A 25139-nucleotide genomic window follows, 5' to 3' on the forward strand; every position below is an offset into this window, starting at 1 on the left:
TCTATGTAATCTTATATGTAACATGTTGCTCTGATGATTATCAGAAATTGAACTGGCACTTATGTTGTCCTTTTCTGGATACTGAAAAGAGCTTATTAAAACCATTCTCCTTGAGTACTCATAGCAACAGTTGTGCTTTATTTGTGTTTTTCTAAGCATTTATCACACTCCCACACTTTGCCCTAGAAACTAATTATATCTGTGCTGATTTGGCAAACACTGACCCTCAGTGGAAATTGTACTCTACTTACAATGCGCACTGAACACCTCAGTAACACAGGTAGAATACAGAAACTTCAATGAAAGTCACACCCAAGCAAAAAAAAAAAAATGAGATCATGGTTAATTAATTATCAATATGTTCAATTCATGTTACTGCTTTGTTCTTTGTATCCAGGCTTTAGTTGGAATCTCTCCAATTGTATCTTTTACATTTAGTCTCCAAAATATTGTACTGATGTGACAATGGCTTATTCAAAGGTTGCATGCACAATCCTTTGATGCAGTAATTAAATTTCAGGTGGTGCATTCAGAATAAACCAAAATTGATAAGAAATGTAACTGGACTGTCTACATGGAAAATGCGGCTATAGCAGCAAGTCAGAGATTGGGAATTCTGCGGTGAAAGCCTCACTCTCTGACTTCCAAAATCTACCATCCACAAATCAAAATTTCAGGAGTTTGGTATTCTATACATTCTTGGATGAATGCAACTCCAACAATATGCTAGAAACTTAACAAAATGTGAGATTGCAGAATTAGGCCTTTTGGCCCATCGAGTCTGCTTCACCATTTCATCATGGCTGATTCATTTTTCCTGTCAGCCCCAATCTCCTGCCTTCCGCCCCTTCATGCCCTGATCAAGTAAGAATCTATCAACCCCGCTGCCTGAAATATACATAAAGACTGCCTTCACAGCTGCCTATGACAATGATTTCCACAGATTCACTACTCTCTGGCTAAAGAAGTTCCTCCTCATCTCCCTTCTAAAAGGTCGCTCCTCTATCCTGAGGCTGTGTCCTCTGGTCCTAGACATTCCCACCACAGGAAACATCCTCTCCACACCCATTCCATCAAAGCCTTTCACTCACTTTCAAGTTCAACACACATAACTTGTATGTGAAATCTTATAATATAACAAAAATGTTGAGGTTTTTGTCACAAATGCACTGTAATTAATTAAAAGCAAAAAAAATGTGATCTCCCTTTTAAAGTAGTTCATAATCAATTTACTTATCTTGGGATTACAGTCACAAGGAAGTTTAAAGATCTTTCTCGTGAAAATTTTGCCAATCTTTCATATGCTATAAAACAGAGTCTGTTACAATGGTCACCTCTATCTATGTCTTTGGTAGGTCGTATTAATGTTGTTAAAATGTATGTTCTCCCTAAACTTTTATATTTATTTCAATCAATCCCAATTTTTATTCCTAAATCTTTTTTTGATTCCTTAGACTCTATTATTTTGTCATATCTGTGGAAGAATAAGCGCCCTAGAATTAATAAAGTTTATCTCCAAAAATCTAAAAAAGAGGGTGACATGGCTTTACCTAACTTTTGTTTATATTATTGGGCAGCTAATATACGTTGTGCTACCTTTTGGTCTTTTTTCCATGGCCGACCCGAGTGCCCTAATTGGGTGGCAATGGAGTTGAGTTCCACTAAAGATTTATCTATCTCTGCACTTCTTGGCTCTGTACTCCCTATTAGTTTGTCCAGATTAATTGTTAATCCTCTTGTTAGACACACTTTGCGTATATGGGCTCAGTTTAGGAAATTTTATGGTTTCCATGGTTTTTCCTTTTCTAGCCCTATCTTACATAATCACCTTTTTTTACCTACTACGTATGATTCAGCATTCCATGATTGGTATAGGAAGGGCATTAGACATTTTGAAGATCTTTTTATTGGTAATCGCTTCGCATCTTTTCAACAGTTCTCTGCTAAGTTCAATCTGCCCAATGCTCATTTTTTTAGTATCTCCAAATTAGATACTTTATTAATCCTTTAATTCCTAACTTCCCTGAAATGCCTGAGAAAAATGTTATGGATTTATTTCTTTCTATTAATCCACTAGGTAAAGGTTTAATATAATTTATTCATGATAAATTAGCATCCTTACGACGTGCCCCTGTGGATAAAATTAGAATGGCTTGGGAGCATGATTTAAATATCTCCTTATCTGATGAGACTTGGGACTCGATTCTCAAATTGGTTAATTCAACCTCTCTTTGTGCTCGCCATTGCCTTTTACAGTTTAAGATTGTTCATAGAGCCCATATGTCTAAATCTAAGTTATCTCAATTTTACCCTAATACTAGTCTTCTTTGTGATAAATGCAAAAGGGGCGAGGCCTCTCTTATTCATATGTACTGGTTTTGTCCTAGCTTGGAGAAATTTTGTAAAGATGTCTTCATAACATTATCTTATATTCTGAATCACCACCTAGAACCTAACCCTTTAATTGCTTTGTTCGGTTTTTTGGGTGAGACAGATTTACGTCTGAGTTCGACTAAGTGTCGAATATTATTTTTTGCTTCTCTCCTGGCTAGACCTTTAATCCTCCTTAGATGGAGATGTTGCCCCGCCCACGCATACTCAATGGCTTAATGATATTATGTCCTGCTTAGACCTTGAAAAAATGCATTATTCAGTTCTTAATTCGGATATAAAGTTCCATAAGGTCTGGGGACCTTTTATTGAGTACTTTCATAACCTTCCTCTTAACTAAGGTTTTTTTTTTGGTCCCTTGCTTTCAGCTCCTTTTTTTGGTAGTAGGCATTAATATCTTCTGTTGCTAAGCGTATTTACAGTTTTGGGGGTTTGATTGTCCTGATTTATACTCTCTATATTGTGTTGTGGTTGGTCTGGAGTTCTTTTTTGTTGCGGGGCTTGGGGAGGATACTAATTTTACATGTCTTCAATTTGGGTGCTTTCTCAATTATCTTCTTTTGTATTATATTATTATTGCATGTTTATTTTTGCACTGTATTAATGTTCTTCATTTTGATCTGGGTTTTTTAAATCTGTAGCGATGTAGAAAATGTATTAAAAAACTAATTTTAAAAAATTGCAGATGCTGAAAATCTAAAATAAGAACAGAAAATGTTGTAAGGATAGAAACAGCTTTATTATTTTTCAGTTGATGATCTGTTATAAATTGAATAGTCATGGAGAGTCAAATAGTCAAATAGAACAGAAACATGGCTTTCAGCCCCCTATGCTGACAACCAATCACACACCTATAGTAACCCTGCATTATTCACATATTTGATTCTCCCCACTTTCTCTTCAAGCCACTCCCAACACCTCCTTGACCCAGATTCTACCACTGACTTATACACAAGGGACAATTTACAATGGCTAATTAACGTGCAACCTATATATCTTTTGGAATATGGGAGAAAACCGGAGTATCCAGAGGAAACCCAAAGAGTCACAGCGAGAATGTGCAAACTCCAAAAAGACATCACTCAAGGTCAGGATTGATTCTGGATCCTGTGAAACAGTGGCTCTACTAGCTGCGACACTGTGCCACCACGTTTCAAGTTTCAGAGAAGAGGCAAGCAATTCCTTTTGACTGAATGGAGACCAAATTAGTCTGATTTATATGAATGGTGCTGGTGTTAGTTGAGGAAGTGTGATGAAGGCATGGCTTGTCTGGGAGTGAAGTGAATAGGAGATGATTGGCGGTAGAGCAGAGAGCTAAAAGAAAATAGTGCCGGAACTGTGAGGTGCAAAATACTGCAGGTGCTGAAAATAAAGGGAAGTGTTAGGAGCACCAAGTAGGTCAAGCAGCATCAGTGGAAGAGGAAAAACTGAGTTAATATTATAAATTGATTACTCTTCCTTAGAACAGGCTAGTCCTGGTGCAAATTGGAAAAGCTGGTTATCTGAAATTTTTGAATTCTTTGAGGGGTCAGGGCAGCTTTGAATAGTACAAAAGTCTGTAGAGAGAGAGAGCACAGAATGAGAGTGTAATGAAGAGGGAGAAAGGACAGAATGGGAGTGGAATGGCAAATTAAAGAGAAGGCAATAAGAAGTATCACTGCTGCACATTGACCAGCTCTTCTACAAACTGGTCAGCAATTTTAATTGTGTTTTCCAATAGGAAGAAGACTACCTTCTGAGTGCAAAATAAACTAATTTGAAAGAAGTATAACTAAACCACGGTTTCACTTGCAAGGTGTATTTGGATTCCTGAGTGGTGGAAAAAGAAGGGATAAAAAGGCAGGTGTTGCATTTTCTGAAGTCATGTGGGAAGGTCCCATGAGAAAGGTTGGTCCTGGTAGAGATGGTAGTCAATGAGAGATGCTCCAATCAGAAGGCTGAAAGAGGAAGGAAGGATGTAGTAGCATTATATTGATTGTGGTAGAAATCACAAAAGATGATACACTGAATGTGGAGGCTGAAGGAGTAGAACATGGAGGCTTATAGAACTCTATCTTTTCTTTGTTTGGGAGAATGGATAAGAGAAGTAAGTGTGGAAAATGGAACCAATGTGATTTTATATGACAATAAAAGGCAGCAACAGTATCAGTCAATAATATGTTGCTAAAAACAGATGAGGGAAGAGGTATAATTAGACTGAAAACAGGGACACTTTATGAATCCTCGGACGGACAAATAAACATTCCACTGAAGAATAAAAATTCAGCGATGTTTTTGTGTCTACTGGTGCTAATAATGTGTGAGAGTTGGAGCTGGTGGTACTTATTTCTGCATATGTGACTCTATTTAAGCAAAATACACCAACATTTCCAGCCAGTGCTCCTCACAAGCACTTAGCACTAATGCTAATTCTATCTATAGAATTTCTGGCATATTTCTCAGCCTGCATTTGCATTGACACCACTGATGATACCTGCCAAAACACACAGCTAACACAGGGTTGTAACTCAAATATTTTTAAAAGTATTCACCATGAGAGAAAATGGCAGCGCGCGGCCACTCCAGGAACGAATATCTGTTATCTGTAAGTAGGGGCCATGCACAATCCTGATTTGATGGGGATGGAACATCTGGTGAAACTTTTGACATGCCTGTGTGGTGAACTACATATACCTGTCTGGACACGCCCCCTGCTGACTGCTCCTGTGGCTCCTCCCACAGACCCCTGTATAAAGGCGATCAGAGCCTGGGCCCGGCCTCTCAGTCTCCAGGATGTAGTATGGTGGTCACTCACTGCTGGTTCCTTCTTCCAGTCAATAAAAGCCGATATTTCGCCTTTACATCTCAGAGTGAGTTATTGATGGTGCATCAGCCTGTTTTGCTGCCGCTGCTACTGTGTGATCAAGAAATCTCTGGGAGGAAGGCCCTGAATCCTCGGCTTTGCCTGTTCCTTGGTGGCTGGGGTTGAGGTCGAAGCGCTCGGCAGAGATGGTGCTCAGTGTCGGAGGGCTGGCTGTAGGCTCAAAGTTTTTCGGACGGACTCAGAGTTGGCTGTGGTCGGATGCTTCCAGAGGCTGCATCGGGAAGCTTTGCGGCGCTGGAGGTTCATGGCAAGAAGAGTTCTTCCTTCTACCGTCTACGTGAGATGATGGGCTACCGAGGACTTTGAGACTTTCTTTTACCGTGTCCATGGTCTGCCCTTATCAAATTATGGCATTTCTTTGCACTGTTGTAACTATATGTTATAATTATGTGGTTTTTGTAAGTTAGTCTTGGTCTGTCTTGTGTTTTTGTGATATACTGGAGGAACATTGTATCATTTCTTTTTTTTCGTAATTTATTTTTTTATTGAAGTTCATCAAACAAACATTTCCATAAGATGTATTTCAGGCATTGTACATATAATGGGGTTTTTACCTATGTTGATTTGGTATCCTGATAATTGACCATATTGTTCAAAGGATTGCATCAATTTAGGTAAAGGGTATGTTGGTTGCCCTAGATAGATCAAAATGTCATTATTACTAAATGACAATAAATAAGGACTGCGTGTCCTCACAATCTAATCTAATCATTCATAACGTAAGAGAATAGCACTATGACAACATATCCTGACACTATGGTTATACAAACACTTTACCTCTAGCTTCTGTTTTGTGTCTTTTCCCAGAAGATCACGTATCTCTTCATTGTAAATCTCCAAATATGAAGCCCTCACCAGGAACTTGGTATTTTCGGTACACTGTGGGTGAACACACAGTGGCATTGAAACCTCTTAAACTGGTTACATTTTGCTGCAAAGTAATCATAGTACTGAATGATATTAAATCTAAATGTAATATTTTAATCATTTAATTATCTTAATAGTTAAGAGGAAAGTCATTGGAAACATGATAAAAATCATAAAGAAAATAACTATTAAAACACAACTTATGATATACTTATTGTAAGGTCTCAATTTTTAATTCCTCAGTAGTTCATCCTCTCAGATTGTACTGGAGTGATTCATTGTTTTTACTTTTAGAGCTGTCTTGCCTTTGTATGGACATTCTTTTCAAGATAACCAAGACTAAAAATTCAGCTTGTGATGTACTGTAAATTAAAACTCTTGTTCTGCTCCATTTATAAATCACTGAAGTACATATAACTATGCCACTACTTGTGCATCAAAAGGGCATGTCCTCCACAAAATATTATTATTCGAAAGTAGGATGGAATTCAGTTTTGCTATAGTAGCACAATGAAACACTAGATAAATTCTATAAAACTGGCAATGTTACAGGAAATTAAATTGCATTAGATCTGCAGTTCTTGAGATCCAAAGTGATTAATAATTAAATCACAGTATTCCAATTCTTGTAAACTTTGATTAACAGCATATCTACCTGGATACTCTCAAATATATGTTCAAAAGCTCTAGGGATAACTCCTCGTTGTGATGTTGGAGAAGAAATGCCTTGCATGGTAAATGATTTCCCACTTCCTGTCTGTCCATAGGCAAATATTGTTCCATTGTAGCCTTCAGTGACACCCTAGACAAGATTAAGAAATACTTAAATTGAATTGACGTTATTTCTTACATCCTGCACATACACGAGGAGTAAAAATCTTTACGTTACATCTCCATCTAAATGTGCAATGTGTAATCATAGTAATTTATAATAATTTATGATAAATAGAACAGACAATGTAACATAGAAATACACTCAAATCAGTGTGAGTTAATCAGTCTGATGGCCTGGTGGAAGAAGCTGTCCCAGGGCCTGTTGGTCCTGGCTTCTACGCTGCAGTACAATTTCCCGGATGGTAGCAGCTGGAATAGATAGTGATTGGGATGACTCGGGTCCCTAATGATCCTTCGGGCCCTTTTTACACACCTGTCTTTGTAAATGTCCTGACTCATGGTAAGTTCACAACTACAGATGCGCTGGGCTGTCCACACCACCCTCTGCAGAATCTTACGATTAAGGGAGGTATAGTTCCCATACTAGACTGTGATGTAGCCAGTCAGGATGCACTCAATTGTGCCCCTGTAGAAAGTTCTTAGGATTTGGGGGCCCATACCAAACTTCCTCAAACATCTGAGGTGAAAGAAGTGCTTGTGTGCCTTTTTCACCACAGCTGGTGTGTACAGACCACATGAGGTCCTCGGTGATGAGGATGCTGAGGAATTTAAAGCTGTTCCCCCTCCCAACCCCAGATCCATTGATATCAATAGGTGTTAGCCTGTCTCCATTCCTCCTGAATTCACAACCAGCTGCTTTGTTTTTGCTAATTAAAGGCATAAAACAATGTTTCAGTCAGAATAATGATTACCATATGTACCATGGAAATAAAGATAAAAAAAACGCTTTTCAGAATATATTCACAACAATACATACGATCCATTTAGTTCATGAACCCAATCCTCATTATTCCTTTCTTGCACTGTTTAGTTTTTGTAACTCACGGTAATTTTTATACCTTATTCTGTATTACCACCGCAACAACAAAAAAATTCATGATATATGTTAGTGATAATTAATCTGATTCTGACGTAGGATCTTGTGATAAATCATAGGACCGTCAGTCTCTTGTACCTATTCCAGTGTTTAAAAGGTCACAACTGATCTTTTACCTTAACGCTGCTTCCTTGCACTGTAACCTATCCAAAATCTATCAATCTTCATCAAATTAACTTAATGACTTAGCCTCCACTGCCTTCTTGGGTAGAGAATTTCAAAGATTCACTACTTTTTTGGTGATGAAACTTCTCAGTTCTGAACTGCTGATCCCTTATTTGAGACTTGTGCTTTTAGTAATAGCCATTTAGGTCAGGGGAAATGCCACCCTGCACCTACTTTGTCAAGCCCATGTTTCTGCGAATTCACTTGTTGTTCTTCTAAACTCTGGACAGCAAATGTCCAGTTTGCTCGATGTCACCTCACTCATTTCATGGATGTAGATCCTTCAGCATTCCCCCAGCTCCAGTTATTCCACCACACCTGATCTGGCTTAGTGGCCTTGAAACGTTTTTTGAATCCTCTCACAAGTCATAATCCCACACTGTCCTGAGCATTGGTAAATACATAAAATACTATATTTAATCCCCTCATCAAAATCATTATGAGTAGCTGGACGGGGGTGGGGGGGGGAAGAAGGCAAACACTGATGCCTGTGATATCCAATTAGTTGCCCCAAAAGGGACTCTATTATTTCTACTCTTCATTTTGTGCCATGTCATTCTTTTACTTCTAACCCCACTCTGAATGATTATGTTGGACCAAGTTAGGTGGCACAATGATATAGCAGTTAACTCCAGGACCTGGGTTCGACTTTGACTTAGGTGCAGTTTGTGTGAAATTTGCACATTCTCCCTCCTGAATATTTCTTTTTGGTGCTTTGGTTCCTCCCAAACTCCAAATAAATTTGGATACTATAAATGACCACCTAGTATAAGTTAATGGCAAAATGAAACAAATGGAAATTGATGAGTATATGAGGTAGAATAAGTTGCAGAGGTACAGAGAAATGAGATTGTTCTACTGGGAGTCGGCATGGACCTAATGGATCAAATTGTCTCCTTTTCTGCCGCGGCAGTTAAGTTACTTTATTGAAAGACTTCCAAAGTCAAAGTACACTACCTCCATTGATTCTCCCATCAATTTTTAAAGAACTCCAGTAACTTTGCCAAACATGGTTCATCCTATCCCTTCATAAATCCACACCAACATTTTTCTTTTAAATCCTACTTTTTATTAGGTTGTTGGTTCCCAAGTATTGCTGGGAAGTTGTTTATGGTCAGTTCTGAGAAGTCAGAGCTAAGGCATTTTTTAATTGCTGTGTTACTTCTTTGATCCCAATTATAACATTATAATTTTCCCAATTTCTGGATTTTATGCATTTTTTATACAAACACCCCTATCTTCTTCAATAATCATTTTGCAGAAGCTTTTGCAATTCCCTTTTATATTCCTTGCAAGCTTACCCTCATATTCTATTTTTCTTCTCCTAATCAATCATTCAGTCTACTTTTATGGAATTGTAAACTGCTCTTGATCTTCAGTCTTGCTACTTTCTCTGGCAATTGAATTGACTCCATGTTGAATATAATATTATCTAAATCCTCTTTAGTTATCTTAGGTCAATTTTCTTTTATTCATTTTTTTTCTCTCCAAAAGAGAACGTACAATTGTTGTAATCTCTTGGTTCATTACTTAGATGGTGACAGTCCACAAGATCACAAGACAAAGGAGCAGAAGTAGGCCATTTGGCCCATCGAATCTGCTCCACCACTCCACCATGAGCTAAACTATTCTCCCATCTAGTTCCAATTTCTGTTTTTTTCCCCATATCCCTTGATACCCTGACTAATTAGATACCTATCAATCTCCTCCTTAAACACCCTCAATGATCAGGCCACCACAGCTGTATGTGGCAACAAATTCCATAAATCCACATGTACAAACAAGCTGGATGAACTCACCAAAGCGTTGACTGCTCGTTTCAACAGATGCTACCCGACCTGCTGAGTTCATCCAGCTTGTTTGTACATGTTGATTTGACCACAGCATCTGCAGTGTACTTTGTGTTTACCATAAATCCACAACCTTCAAAAAATTTCTCCTCATCTCTGTTTTAAATGGGTTCCCTCTATTTCTAAGACTTGTCCTGGACTCACCCACCAAGGGAAACAGCCTTTCCACATCTACTCTGTCCAACCCTTTCAACATGTTTCTATGAGATCCCCTCTCATTCTTCTATACTCTAATGAATACAGTCCAAGAATGGACAAATGCTCCTCATATGTTAGCCCCTGCATTCCAGGAATCACCCTCGTAAATCTTCTCTGAACTCTCTCCAACATCAGTACATCCCTTCTAAGATTCATTGCTATTTCTTTCAAAGAAGTTCTCTAAGCTGTGATAGCCAACACACTTCTCATACCTTTATCATTTCCCTTATTTAGATTTAGAACGTTTGCTTCTGATTGATCTACATCACTTTCCATCTTAATCAGATGGTTCCCCCTTACCCAGTAAAGGATATAGCAACATTGGATATAGTCCAAAGGAGATTCATTAGGCTAATTCACTGCACTAGGTCAAATATAGTATATCCCTTTTTTTTATTGGTTTCTCAATGTATTGTTTGAAAATTATCCTGTTCATATTCTGGAATTTCATCCTCCACAGTATTATTTCCAATTTAGCGTGACCAATTTATACATATATTAAAGTCCACCATGACTGCTCCAGTGCTTTCTAATTTCATGTTTAATGCCACCCCTTACATTATAGCCACTGTTCAGAGGCATATTGACAACTCCCATAAACATCTTCTGCCCCTTGTTCCACTTGTTCAATTATTTGGTGTGGCAATGTATTTCTCTGATTTTGTCCTCTACTAACAATATTAACCCATCTCCTTGGATTTTTGCCAGTACTTCCTAAATACCAAATACTCTTGGATTTTCAACTTCCAGTAGGGGTAATTATGTGGCTATGTCTGTAATACCATTATCCCGTATCTGTTTGTATTTATTTGCACCATTAATTTCTATCTCCTAGTATAAATGTTATGTGCACTCCAATATAGCACTCTTGCAATTGCCTTTCTAAAATTTTTTTTAGAAATATTAGCATTTTTTGTATCATGAATCTTTTGTTAGTGCACACTTTTGCTTGCTATGTCCCTTTCTGACCTAATTTGTTTGTCCTTACCCCAATCACTTTCTTGTCTATTCCTTGTTACTATTTTTCTCTTTGGCATTCTAAATTTCTTTCCATCAGGACTTTACTCCACATCTTACTCCCACAGTAATTAGGTTACATCTTCCTTGGTATTTGATTACCTCAGAAACCTGGTCTTAGGATAATTCCGATCTAGTTTGTCCCTATTACTAATCCCCAAACTCCATAAACTGAACATCACACTTCTCTCACGCCAACCTCTGAAGTCTGCATAATCTCTGTGATCTTATTATCCCATTACTCCTCTGTAAATTTGGCTGTAGTTCTAGCTTACAATTTAGACGGTAGCTACTTGGACTCACTCAACCATAAATTGTATTAAAAACTCCAGATTATTTAATTAACTTTAAATTCCTCAGTTGCTATGGTGGATTCAGATTCTCATTCTCTGGATCATTAACTGCGCACTCTAGATTTATTAGTGTTACGAATGTGCCACAACTCTGAGGGGCCGAAGGGTACAAAGTCGCCCCTTCCTTTTTGAGAATCGCAAGATCGCTATTAATTCAGGTCTGGGACCCAGGAAATGAGAGAGAGACACGCAGAATCCTCAAGGTTTGGAATGTGCCCTGGCCTCAGCGAAACAAAAACCCCTGATAACGGCTATTGTCTCTTGGAGACGGAATTGTGTATTGAGTACTGTACTATTCATTGAAGCCCTCAGGGGACGACCAGAGTGGGCTGGTTGTGGGATTGCATTATCCCAACCTGATTGACATCTGAGACCCCGTGAGTAAGGATAAAAGAGGGTCTGGGGAACAACCCCTTTAGACGCACCAGGAGAAACGCTGGAAATCTAGTGACAGCGTTTGATAGCCAAAGCCGGTGCGGCCCGTGTGCGTCCTCCCTTGCCTGGGTTGGCGGGCTCACCACGGAAGAATGGCTTATCTAAAGCAGAGGCCACAAGTGAACGGCCACACCAACGGGACTCCTGACGGATCGAAATCATAAAGGTTGGAAAACCCGCAGCGGTAACTGTTCCCTTTCTATTCCTATTTCTCTTTCTCTCCAACAAAGTGCAACACAGCGACAACCAAAAGACGGCAGCTTGTGGAACTGCAGTGAACTGTATATTTCAATCGGACAATTCATTATCCTCTAGACAATGATAGAGCTTATTTCTTATTGATTATTATTATACCCGCACTTTTAGATTTAGTATTGACAACGTATATTATCTGTATGTTTGCATTGATATTATTTTTGTGTATTTTTACTAATAAATACTGTTAAAAATAGTACCATTAGACTTCAACGGACCTCTCTATCTTTGCTGGTAAGTGACCCAGTTACCAGGTTCGTAACACTAGCTACTGTTCCCAACAGCATATGCAAATGTTCATTGAGGTGACCAAGCTGACCATAATTTTAATTTTTTTTGGATTTATCATTCAAATTACTCCAAATTATTTGGAGTTTCATTCTTCACCATCTGAAGAAGTGACAAATTTAATGGAAGTAAAACTGTAAGATAAAAATTACCTCCACAAAATCACAGTTCATTGAACAATTTTAAACACTCACAAACTTTAACTTACTGCCAACTCTTGTGTGTATCTAGAACTCTATATGCATCTAGATTTCTGTATGCTAACCTGTAGATAATTTAACAGTACCACAGCTCATATCTTTATGTTATATACATATATATACCCACCCTATGCATGGCCATTTTTGTGAACTATAAGCAAAATGAACTGCAGAGAACTAATTATAAATCAAACACATGCAATAATTTTAGAACAGAGTTAACTTTCCAGAGTACTTATAAAAATAATTAATAAAGCACTTCACAGTATATGAACTTCATAATATATTACATCCTTAACAAAATATTCTATGAATACGATGTTCAATTTTTGCAATTACATAAATGAATCTTTGTCCTCACTAACTCTCATCAATAATTTGTCCTTTGACCCTGAGTCATTCAAATTTAACAAACGATTCATATGAATAAATTAATTCTTCTCAAACTAGCACTTAAATTTAGTAGGCAGATAAATTAATAAACGTTTTGTTAAAATTATCCAAAACCAGTGCACTCCTTAACATTTAATAGATATAAGCACATCGGATGGGTGAGATTCAAAGTTTTATGTCAGGCACGTTCTTGATTAGTATCAGCTCTTAAACAATCAACTTCCTGAGCTGATTTCTCCTATCTAACTTCTTAAAATTTTTTACAATAATTGCATTCTTCATGCGAACTTTGCTGAACACATAAAGGTCAATACCTTTACATCAAAACTCTTGTATCTCCAAATTAAAATTAATATGTTCTGCTTTGATCACAGTATTGTAGCATTAACCAGAAACATCAAATCAGCACAGTTAATGGATAATACCCACAGTAAATAAAATCAATAAGAACACCCAATTAAATAATAGGTTTAAAAAGTATAACAGGAACACGGGAAATTGTCAATAATATCCATCACACATTTTATAACCTGCCATTCTCACAAATCATAGATGGCTTTGGCTTCAAGTTCATCTACACTCTCCATGGCATTATCAGAGAGTTTGGCAGCAATGAGCTCTACCCACATTGTACTGATAAACAAAGGAGAATCAGTTGATGTTGTGTACCTGGATTTTCAGAAGGACTTTGACAAGATGCCACTCATGAGGCCGCTTCACATCTACGAGCCCATGGTATTACAATAAAGATTCTAGCACGGATAAAGCAATGTCTGATTGGCAGGAAGCAAAGAGTGGGAATGAAGTAAGACTTTTCTGGTAGGCTGCCGGTGCCTACTGGTGTTCCACAGGACTCTGTGTTGGGACTGATTCTTTGTACATTATCTGCCAATGATTTGGATGATGGAAAGATGGCTTCGTTGCAAAATTTGCAGACAATACGAAGATAGGTGGAGAGGCAGGTAGTTCTGAGGAAATAGAAAGGCTACAAAAGAACTTAGATTAGGAGATTGGGCAACGAAGTGGCAGATGGAATATAGTGTTGGTAAGTGTACTTTGCACTTTGGTAGCAGAAATGAAAGGGTTGACTATTTTCTAAATGGAAAGAAAATACAAAAAAAAATCTGAGGTACAAACGGACTTGGGAGAGCTTGTGCAGGATTCCCTAAAGGTAAATTTGCGGGTTGAAACTATGGTGAGGAAGGCAAATGTGATGTTAGCATTCATTTCAAGAGGACTAGAATATAAAAGCAAGGATGTCATGCTGAGACTTTATAAAGCACTGGTGAGGCCGCATTTTAAGTATTTTGAGTGATTTTGGGCCCTTTATCTTAGAAAGGACTTTTTGAAACCTGAGAGTGTTCTGAGGAGGTTAATGAAAATTATTCCAGTATTTAACAGCTTGTCACATGAAGTGTTTGATGGCTCTGGGTCTGTATTCACTGGAATTCAGAAAAATGAGGGGTGACCTTATTGAAACCTATTGATTGGTGAAAGGCTTTGACAGAGTGGATGTGGATAGGATATTTCCTATGGTGAGACAGTCTAAGACCAGAGGGCACAACATCAAAATAGAGGAGGAATTTCTTTAGCCAGAGATTAGAGACTCTGTGGAATTCATTGCCACAGGCAGCCGTGCAGACCAGATGTACATTTAAGGCAGAGGTTGATAGATTCTTGATTAGTCAGGACATGAAGGGAAGGGGGGGGGGTTGAGTTTGAGAAGGCAGGAGATTGGGGCTGGGAGGAAAAATAGATCAGTCATGATGAAATGGCAAAGCACACTCAATGGGCCAAAAGCCCTAATTCTGCTCCTATATCTTATGGCACCCATTCTTGGCCATTTCCTTCAGGCAGAAATTTTCCAAAATAATAGGAAGCATTAATACCATAAAGACTGTGATCCATTGAAACCCTTCAGTATGCCACGCAGGAAGTTTGCATGTGCAGTGTTCAGGCAATCTCACATTCACTTTTAAAAACTATTAAATTGCTGAATAGTAAGGTTAACTCCAACAATTATAAATAATCAAATAAGAGAAACAAATTATTGGCAAAATAAGAACAAAACGTTAGTTATGTTGCTTTTTCCATCTGAAATTGATGGGGACTGAAGAAAAATGATGTCATTTTAATTTAACTGCTACTTTATTGACAGCATCTCAGTGTGTTTTTGCCTGTACTTACTTTGTATATTAATAATGCTCTTCAAAGGGCAAGAGCACTATTAAACATGGTCAGACTACATGGATCTTTCAAGAAAATCTTGCTGTTATACAGTACTTTCAGCATCATCCAAAAGTCCTAAAGTTCTTCAAATTATTTTGACATTTATTACTGCTATAATACATGCAGCAGCAAATCTGTATTAGGACAACAATGTAATTAAAGGTGAACAGACTGATTTAAGTGGTACTGATTCAGGAATAAGTATAATTCAGGCAATCGGTAATAATTAAAACTGTGCTATTGGATCGTTTATGCCTATCTGTAAGGGTAGAAAGGGATCTTGTTTAACAGGTTATACAAAAGATGGACGACTAACACTTCTCGGCACTGCCATCCTTGATTTCGTGCACAGGAAGGGGATATGAACCTTCTAACTCAGATGCGAGCGAACTATCTGAGCTACGGTTATCTTTAATATTCCGAAAGCTGTAGTTCATGACGGTGCAAGCCTCTTTAAGGACTCAATGTTCTTGTGTATCTGTGTGTATATTGCTCCCCCAGTGGCTCTATTCAACCAAGTGATGGTTAAATCCCAGTCATTTCACGCTAGCTCCTGTTTTACCTCCACCAGCGGGTAGGCGATCTCATTGTACAGCTGCTCGGTGGTGCTCTCTATGTAAAAGACGCCGTCGAAAGTGAACTGTTTTGGAGGCTCGCCGGGAGCCCCAGGCTTCTGGATGAAACACTGACCGCGGGCACTGTCCATGGAGACCACCACCTTGCAGTTCAGGTCCTTTTCGCGGCTGTTGCTTGGTCTGCAGCGCACTACCACTCTCACCGTCTCCAAAGCCATCCCTCCCCCGGTGTCGAATTTAAGTAACAGCGTCCCTTTTTTTTTCACAGGTTCTCCATCCCGGCAACACTCGATTGCTCCCGGGACCGGGACCCTGCTGTCGAGCGTCGGTTGCCCGGCAACAACTGCGAGTTTAGCTTCCGCTGATTTGCGTCATTTCCGGTTTCGCTTTCCGCCCCTAATTGTCATGGAAACTGAATTAAGTGAGCAGCGACCAGGGCTTCAGTGACAGGTAGCGGTTATCTTAATCCGACACCCACAGATCAGAACACTGCTGAGCAATATAATTGAGCAGTTACCCACGGAAACTGACGAGCAGCCAGGCTGAATGTGATTGCACTTTCTGCCAACTTGAATCAAACAATTTGCAGGTACTTATTTCCGTTCCCATCCGAGGACATCCCAAATCACGTTTAACCAAACTTGTACTTTATGCAGTGTGGTCAGGTTAATTAAAGGAAGAAACGCACCATGGAGACAATAAGTTCCAACGAACAGTTACGTAAATATTGGAAAAATGAAAGTTCAGGGTTAAAAATAGCCAAAACACTACAGAATATCCCGCTCTTCCCGGAGAGGGAATATGTTTAACAGGTTAAACATCTTATTCAAACCATACAATTGGCAGAGCACCACATCAACACTATTAGGAATATGGTGAAAAGACTGCACATACTTGCAATTTTAATCTCCAGCTCCATCAATACTGATTTTACTGGAGCTGTAGATACTCAGTCAGGCTTAACCATGGAGGGGCAAAGATAGTTAACGTTTCAGGTTGGAGATTGTTCTGATGAAGAGGAACGTTATTCATATGAAATAATATTCCTGCTTCACTTTGAATTGGCTGTTTTTCCCAGCATATTCTGTTTTAATAGCTAATCCTTTCAATGGCAGGCATTTCTAAATATATAGCAACATCTGCTTGAAGAAATTTCTCCTCACCTGTGTTGCCTTTTTCATGATTCATGACTCTTGACTCTCTACCTCTAATCTAGAGAAAGCACCCTCCCTGCATTCAGGCTGTCAAATCCTGAAAAAATGGTGTAAGTTTCCATGAGATAGCCTCTCTTTTCTAAACTCTAGGGAATACAGCCGTGAGGCCAAAATTCCACTTTACAGTCTAGGATATTACACTGACCATGTGCATAATTGACTTGTAAGTGATTGAGTTTTAAAAACTTCCATGCTGTCTCCACCACTGAATATACTTACATGGAACACTGCCACATGAAGGCAGCATCTGTCTTCTAGGCCCTGTTCCATTCTTATTACTACCATCAGGCAGAAGATACAGAAGCTTTAGGTCCTACACCACCAGGTTCAGGAACAGTTATTGCCCTACAACCATCAGGCTCCTGAATTAGTGTGGATAACTTCAATCTGAACTAACTTGATGACCTGTATATTCAAGGACTCATTACGATTCATGCTCTCAGTATTATTTTTTATCTGTGCATTTCTTTGTCTTATTTTTCACATTTGATTGCTTATCAGTCTATCTGTTCAGGTATAGTTTTACATAAACTATTGTATTTCATTTTTCTTGTAAATCGCGGCAAGAAAATAAATTGAAAGATAGTGTATGGAAACATATACATACTTTGCTAATAAATTTACTTTGAACTTACACCACTGCAACTGCTAACTGTTCCAATGCTGTATCTCAAACTATAAACTTAATTTAAAAAAAAATCTGGTCAGGGTAGACAATTTATTCTGAATATTGCACAGATGGCTAGAATCTTCTCACCAAAAATGAAGTGTAGAAATTATTAAACAATGTTTTTTTATAAAAACTAAATTATTGTTGGTGATTTTGATAGCTATATGGTTTTTAAAATAAGTAATGATTTCCATATTATTGCATTATTCAGAGAAAAGAACAAATATTTATCTTTAATTGTTGGTCAACAAAAGTTGGCCAGGGTTAAAATATACTTGTCCTGCATTGATTATTGGTTGCTCCATCTTCATCAGATGATTATTGCTATATTAAATACAGAAAAAAAATATATAAAATCAAACATTTTCTTGATCCATTCTGTTTTCAGAATATAAGACCATAAGTAGGGCTAGATGATACAGCATTATGAACTTGTTTATGATCTTTAGCCTCTCTTCCACTTCCCTGTCTGATTGTCATTACCTTAGGTTCTCCAAAATTCTATTTTCGACTTAATGTACTTAATGAAGCTATAAGTATAACCTTATTAAGGTAGAGAATTCCAAGGATGCATAATCTTATGAACAAAGAAATCCTTTCTCTGATTAAAAATTGACCCTTTATCTTGAGATAATTCTACATCCGAGATGTAGTCCTTCCACGAGAGAAAACATTCTCACAGCCCACCTTTTCAGAATCTAATATATTTTTAAAAGTTCACTTCTTCTAAATATATCCAAATTATTTGCTCTTTCTTCAGAGATAAATTATTTTATCCCAGGAACCTATCTTCTGTCTGTGTGGAATCATTCAGATATGGTCACACCATAACCCTACATAGATGTAACAAGACATGCCCATTTTTTATGCTGGTGACCTTTACAGAAAAGATCAATATTGAATTTGCTTTCTGAATTACATGCTCTACCTACAGTCTACCTTTCTGTGTATCTTGTAGGAGAACGTACTGTACCTGTGCAAAAGACTTGAGTACATGCAAAAAAATTTTTATAAAGCAAAGATGCTTTCAAAAATATTGAAATTAAGTTTCTAAATATCAAAAAATACTATAAAGATTAGTAAATAGTAAAAACTAAATCTAATCCATATTTGTTGGGACGACCCTTTATCTGTAAAACTGCATCAATTCTTTTAGTTACACGGTCATACAGTTTTATATATAAAAAAAAACTCGGCTGGTTTCAGAATGTGAGAAGAAAAGTAGAAGATGGTACAGCATTATGAACTTGTTTTGATAATACCAGACTAAAAGGTGAGGGTATGGCAGATGTGACGGTTTTACTTTCAGATCATCAATTCTTACACAATGGCAAGAGTGAGCATAGCAACAAGATATAAGGTGTTCATCCTGCACCGGCAAGATCTCTCCCAAGTAGAAATTTTGCGGCAGACAGGAGTTTCAAGATACATTGTCGAGAGATACATCGTTGATGTCCCTCCTAAATCGGAAGATCTTGGAGCGCTTGCCACAGTTCTGCAGATCTTGACTGCCTCACTTGCTTCTTTCCATCCAAGTAAACCCAGACAGACTCAATGATGTTGCAATCAGGACTCTATGGAGGCCATACCAATTGTTGCAGAACTCCTTGTTCTTCTTTTTGCTGAAGAGAGTTCTTTATGACCTTGACCATGTATTTGGGGTCATTGTCCTGCTGCAGAATTAAATTGGGACTGATCAAACGTCTCCCTGATGGTATCCAAGATGGATGAGGATCTACTTGTACTTCTCAGCTTTGAGGATTCCATTAATTTCAACCAGATCAACTCCATTGGTAGAAATGCAGCCTCAATCCTGAAGGGAACCTCCAGTGTGCTTCACTGTGTGCTGCAGACACTCATCATGTAGTGTTCCCCAGCTCTTCTACAGTCAAACTGCCTCCTGTTTGAGCCAAAAATTTCAACTTTTGACTTGTCAGTCCAGAACACTAGCTGCCGTTGTTCAGTACCATTGTCCCTTGTTTTTGTGCGTAGGTGAGTCTCTTGACTTGCTTCTACTTTGGAGGAATGGCTTTTTGGCAGCAACTCTTCCATGAAAATCACCACTGACACCCTGGACTGTAGAGGGGTGTATTGGGTTCCACTGTTTTCTTAGTTCAGAGCTGATAGCAGTGCTGGACTTGCTCCAATTTAAAAGGGACATCAGTTTGATGTATCTCTCGACTGCTGCACTCAGTTCCTGTGGCCGATCACTGTTTTTCTGGTCCTCAACCTTGCTCATTTCTTTGCTTCTTCAGAAAATCTTGGACAAGACATCTTGAAACTCCTGTCTGCCACAAAATTTCTGCTTGAGGTAGACCTTGCTGATGTATGATGACCTTGTGTCTTGTTGCTGTTCTCACTCTTGGCTTGGTGTAAGAATTGATGATTTGAAGGTTAAACCGTCACATCTGTCACAGCCTCACTTTTTAGTTTGGTTGTCCTTTGCCCAGTTTGATTCCTTCCACACGCAAATATATTTCAGTTAATCAGTTTAGTTCATTCAGCTCATTATGTCATTGATCATTAGCACCTGCTTGAATTCTTTGTTTAATCATGCACTGGCCTATCTACCTACAAAAAATCAAGTTTTTATTTGAAAGGAGGTCTAATACTTAATACGTTACTTCCTTTAAAAGAGTACACAAATTTCTCTGTAACATTTAGGTTAGAAAATGAATGTTTGGAAATCTAAAATTTGCTCTTTTCTACTTTCACACTAATGCTGAAGACAAAAAATAAACATCTAAAACAAAATCTACATTAAAAAATCTAGAATACCTAAAACTTTTGCACAGTACGGTACTTAAATATCTTACTGAACATTTACATTCAATAGTGTCACAAGCATTTAAATGATGTTCTGTATTGCCTCACAGCTCCAGTGATCTCAGTTTGATCCTGACCTTGGTTGCTGCCCACATTCTCCCGATGACTGAATTTCTACCAGGTGCACCCATTTTCTCCAGTATCCAAAAGATGTATATTAATATCCTGCAATATATCATCCCTTGATGTGGGTAAGTAGCAAGAGTCAAAGGGAACTAGTGTGTGTCTGAGTGAGCGGGGCTTCTGGAAATTAGCAATGACTGATGGAATGCTCATCTATAAGTTAACCTATATCGGATTGGCTGAAGAGCCTTCTCTGTTTCCTAATCAATAAAAATCTGCAATGCCTTCCTAATGACATATGGTGTCCACACTCAGTATCAGAAATACCACTTTATCCTCACTGGAATCAGACTAGATGAAATAATTTCTTTATAAATATAGTGCCTGATTGACCTTTCTAATATAGCAGCAGAAAGTTTGGTGATGTTATAGGGAACTATTTGAGCACGAGAGCATAGCTACTTCTCACAGAATATTACATATCTCAGTGATGGCAGCCTTGGAGAACTTGAACTTATGAACGCATTCTTATCATTCCTATTTAGTGCGGGATATAATGCTTTTAATGGCTAGACTTATCAGCAACCTATGCAAATTTGATTCCTACCCTGAATGCTGAATGAATAGCAATAATGGTACAGTTACAGAGTTCTGCGAAGTTTCAAAACTGAGATTGTTAGAGAAAAGTGCTGCTGATTAACTTTGGCACATTTTTTGTGTAGCCTGCAGTTATTTATGAAGATACTCAGATAGGTCTCCCAACCTCTAGGGGAGTTTTTTCTTTGTTAGTCAAAAAATTGCCTTTCACAGTGATTATAGCTTGGAGATAGCTGCTCCAATTTATTTTTGTGTAGAAGGAAATGTTTATTAAATGATTAGTAACACAATATGGTTATAGTGTATAGAAATGCCCAATTCAAATTTGGTTTTAAGTGCAAATTCACCAAGAAAAAATTCTGCAGCCACTCTAGTTAAAAGTTAAATTGGAACATAAAGTACATTAAAAAAAACTCTTCATCTTCCCCAACACCAGCATCAAAGGTTGGACCCTTTTTTGTCCCCCCCCACCCCAGTCCTTTAATCATAGCAAAAATCTAATCTGTCTTTTCCCATGAACACCCATGTCTATGACCTCTCCACCTTCACCTTCATCCCATACCAAAATTTTCTTTCCTTGTCTCTTTTTACAACATGGTTTAAACTAGTTTTATGGTAGACAGCCATTTCAACCTTCTGAAGAGAGCTTCAGACTTGATTCCAAAGAGGGAGATTTTTGTTAGTGAAAACATTTGATTGATAGCAGTGGTTAGACAGTAATTAAAAAGGATTGCTTGTGTCTTGCCACAGTGCCCATGTAATGCAACTCATTGAAACTACTGAAACAGTTCATTTTTAGGTCCTTCTCATTTATTTTGTTTTAAATCTCCGCCATTACTTTATTTCTCCTGCCTCATCTTCTATGAGATTAGTATTTACTTTTGCTGCTCCCACATACTTCTACAGTATATACAGTGGATTCTGGTTAATTGGGCCATCAGTTAATCGGGGCAACTGCTTATTTGGCACAACTCTTAGAATCTTATTGAGAAAATTGTTTATTTGGGACACTATGCCCCTTAATTGGGGCAAGAGATTGTTGCTGAACAGTTTCTAACTAGTGTCAGACACATCACTTGTGTGGCTATCAGCCACTACACTATGTTTAGAACAGTTTGTTTTTAAATAGCATCAGTTGTGTACGCTTGTTCAAAAGCAGTGATTTTTGTCAATGGTAGTTGGTGAGAAATAAGCAATAAGACAATTCAGAACTGTTTTGCTCCTATGGTTTCAAGCATTCAAGCTTGGAGATGACAGAACTGGCCGGGAGTGAAAATGAAACCATTTCACTACTTCAACATGTTAGGAACTATGAAAAATTTGAAAGTATCGGCAATCGTCTTGAATATTACAATGAAAATGAAGATTTGGAGGATGCAACTGTCAAAAGCATTGTATGAAAGCAGTCCATTATCCACACTAGCTGTCTGCACTGATTTTGTTCATTTACAGTGTACGCTCCATTCATTCTTCTGTCGATAACAATGAGAAACAAATACCCAGTTTTATAGTATGCTAGTAGTATTGATAGTGTTTTAATTTATTCTGTCTTTCACTTAAGTACATAATTTGTTACTCAGTTAACTGGCAGTTTATCTTTTTTATACCTTTTTCACTATTTCCATGAAACTTCAACTAATTGGGGTAGTCGCTTAATTAGGCCAAAATATACTGGTCCTGTTGTGTTCCAAATAACCGGAATTGACAGTACTTATAGATATTCATTTTTATTTTATTATTTTATTGAGATACAGCGTGGATAGCCTCTTTGAGACACACCACCCAACAATACCCCTATTTAACCCTAGCCTAATCATGGCATAATTTACAATGACTAACTAACCTACTAACTGATAATCTTTGGACTGTAGGAGGAAAGCGGAACACCTGGAGGAAACCCATGTGGTCATGGGGAGAATGTACAAACTCCTTTCAGGCAGTGATGAGATAGAATCTGATCGTATATTACTTGCTACTTTGTTCTTGTATTCTGTTCTCTCCCTCTTTATGTATCTTACTGTCATTTTTCAGTAATTTCTGCTGTTCATCCTATCTGCAGGACTCTTATTAATTACAAGCCCACAACCTTTTCTTTCAGTCTAGTTAGCTACAGACAGCATATTTTGCCCATAGAATGTTTCTATGGAATCCTGTAACTATGAATTTACATAGTCTTATTATGCATGAACAGAAATAATCCTGTTCTTACGTTGTTCCAAAAATCTGCTTGCATGTAACTGCAAGGATTATCTGAATGCTCTGAGTCAAGAGTGACAAAAGGGTTGTGAATAATCAGGTTCAATTACAGGCTATAGTGAATGACATATTGTTGAAAGGAAAATGAAGAGTTATGAGGGAGAGAAGTGATAGATTGATCTGGAGTAGGTTGGCACAATATCATGGTCTGAAGGGCTTGTACTGTGATGTACTGTTCTGTCACTGTTCAATGAGCAGTATAAAATTGGTGGATAGGGAATGGAATTTATGTTGGAGATCAAAAACAATGTCTTCTAGTTTTTCCAATATTTAATTTAGGAGATCATAAAATATCTGCTTGCTACATGAAAGCAGTACAATTACAGCAATTGAAGTAAAAATCAATAGCTTAACAATAAAAAGTGAGGATCAAACTCAATGTTTTGACTTAAAAATTTTTTAAAGGGCTGAAGTGAGCAGATGACAAAAATTGTTCAAAAGCACTGATATTTATATAAAGGAATAAGGGAAAGAAGGACTATTTACAAATGAGATCACAAAATCATTTGCAAGATCAATCATTCACTTCCAGTCTTCTTTCAAAATTCAAAGTGAAATTTATTATCAAAGTACACATAAGTTACCATACACTACCTTGCAATTCATTTTCTTTCAGGCATTCACAGTGAAACAAAAAATACATTGGAATCAATGATAAACTATACACAAACAATGACTGACAAACAACAAGTGTGCAAAAGAAGACAAACTGTGCATAAATAGATAGATAGATAGATAGATAGATAATTCAATCACTAAATACTGAGATCATGACTTGAAATGTCCTTAAAAGTAGGACCCTAGAGTTAAGTAGGACCCTAGAACTTAAGAGTTAAGGTGAGTGAAGTTAACCATGCATCATTCAGGAGCATTATAGCATTGCAATTATTTTCTCCCTCAAATATTCTTCCAGTTTAGATTGTAGCTTTATATATTTTATTTGTCCCATGAAGCCTAAAGACTGCACTGTCAGTTCATTATTGAGTCTGTGTTAGTTTAAATAAATTCCATATTAAAATATATGAAAAAATATTTAATGATAGTTACAGCAGATAACCCTACAATTTACAATTATACATACTTTTCAACATGTTTGACTAATTCTAGCTTCTTAAAAATCAGGCACAGGAATGAGCAATCTGGCCTGTTGAGCTTGCTTCATTCGTTATCAAGGTTATAGCTGATCTATCTCAGCTTTGCTTTCCTATCCTCATATATCATAATTCCTTTAATATACAGTTATTTATTAATACCTGTTTTGAATGACTAAACTTTTACACCTTTCCAGAATAGAGAATTTGAAGAACATACCATATTCTGAATGAAGAATTTTTCCCTTGTCTCGGTTCTATATGGTGTTCTATTACATCTCTTATACCCTTGGTGAAAAATAGAATGTATTTAACACTAAAATGAATAATTTTGCCATCCATTCTATTGCTGATCCTCTATTGCCTCTCTTCTTTCCCTATTGCTTATTTTGATAAAAACTTAGCTCTTGGTTACTCTGAGAATATCCTACCTACCTACATCCAAACTGTCAACTCTTACAAAAAATATTCTGTTTCAATGGAATTGCTTCTCCTCTTCAGCAATAGAAAATAAAGGCCTAGTCTACTAACTGTACCTGTAAGAGCAAACCTACAATCCCTAAAACCAAGCT

The 25139-nt window shown here is 37.6% G+C and overlaps 1 protein-coding gene and 1 long non-coding RNA gene across 2 annotated transcripts in view; one reads left to right on the forward strand and one right to left on the reverse strand.

Moving 5' to 3' along the window:
- The window catches only part of kif17 (kinesin family member 17), a 65219-nt gene extending 49038 nt beyond the window's left edge, over positions 1-16181 (reverse strand). The window contains exons 1-3 of the mRNA XM_059951760.1: positions 15838-16181; positions 6777-6923; positions 6032-6133 (exon numbers count right to left, since the gene is read on the reverse strand). Coding sequence (XP_059807743.1) covers positions 6032-6133; positions 6777-6923; positions 15838-16068 — 480 coding nt within the window. The 5' untranslated portion in view covers positions 16069-16181. The remainder of the gene's footprint in view (positions 1-6031; positions 6134-6776; positions 6924-15837) is intronic.
- Positions 16182-16190: 9 nt separating this feature from the next.
- Positions 16191-22749, forward strand: LOC132381998 (uncharacterized). The gene is made up of 3 exons (XR_009508171.1): positions 16191-16439; positions 20611-20751; positions 22456-22749. It is a non-coding gene; the product is annotated as an uncharacterized LOC132381998 (long non-coding RNA).
- Positions 22750-25139: the final 2390 nt, after the last annotated feature.

This window comes from Hypanus sabinus, chromosome 27 (assembly GCF_030144855.1).
Source record: "Hypanus sabinus isolate sHypSab1 chromosome 27, sHypSab1.hap1, whole genome shotgun sequence".
Classification (NCBI taxonomy): domain Eukaryota; kingdom Metazoa; phylum Chordata; class Chondrichthyes; order Myliobatiformes; family Dasyatidae; genus Hypanus; species Hypanus sabinus.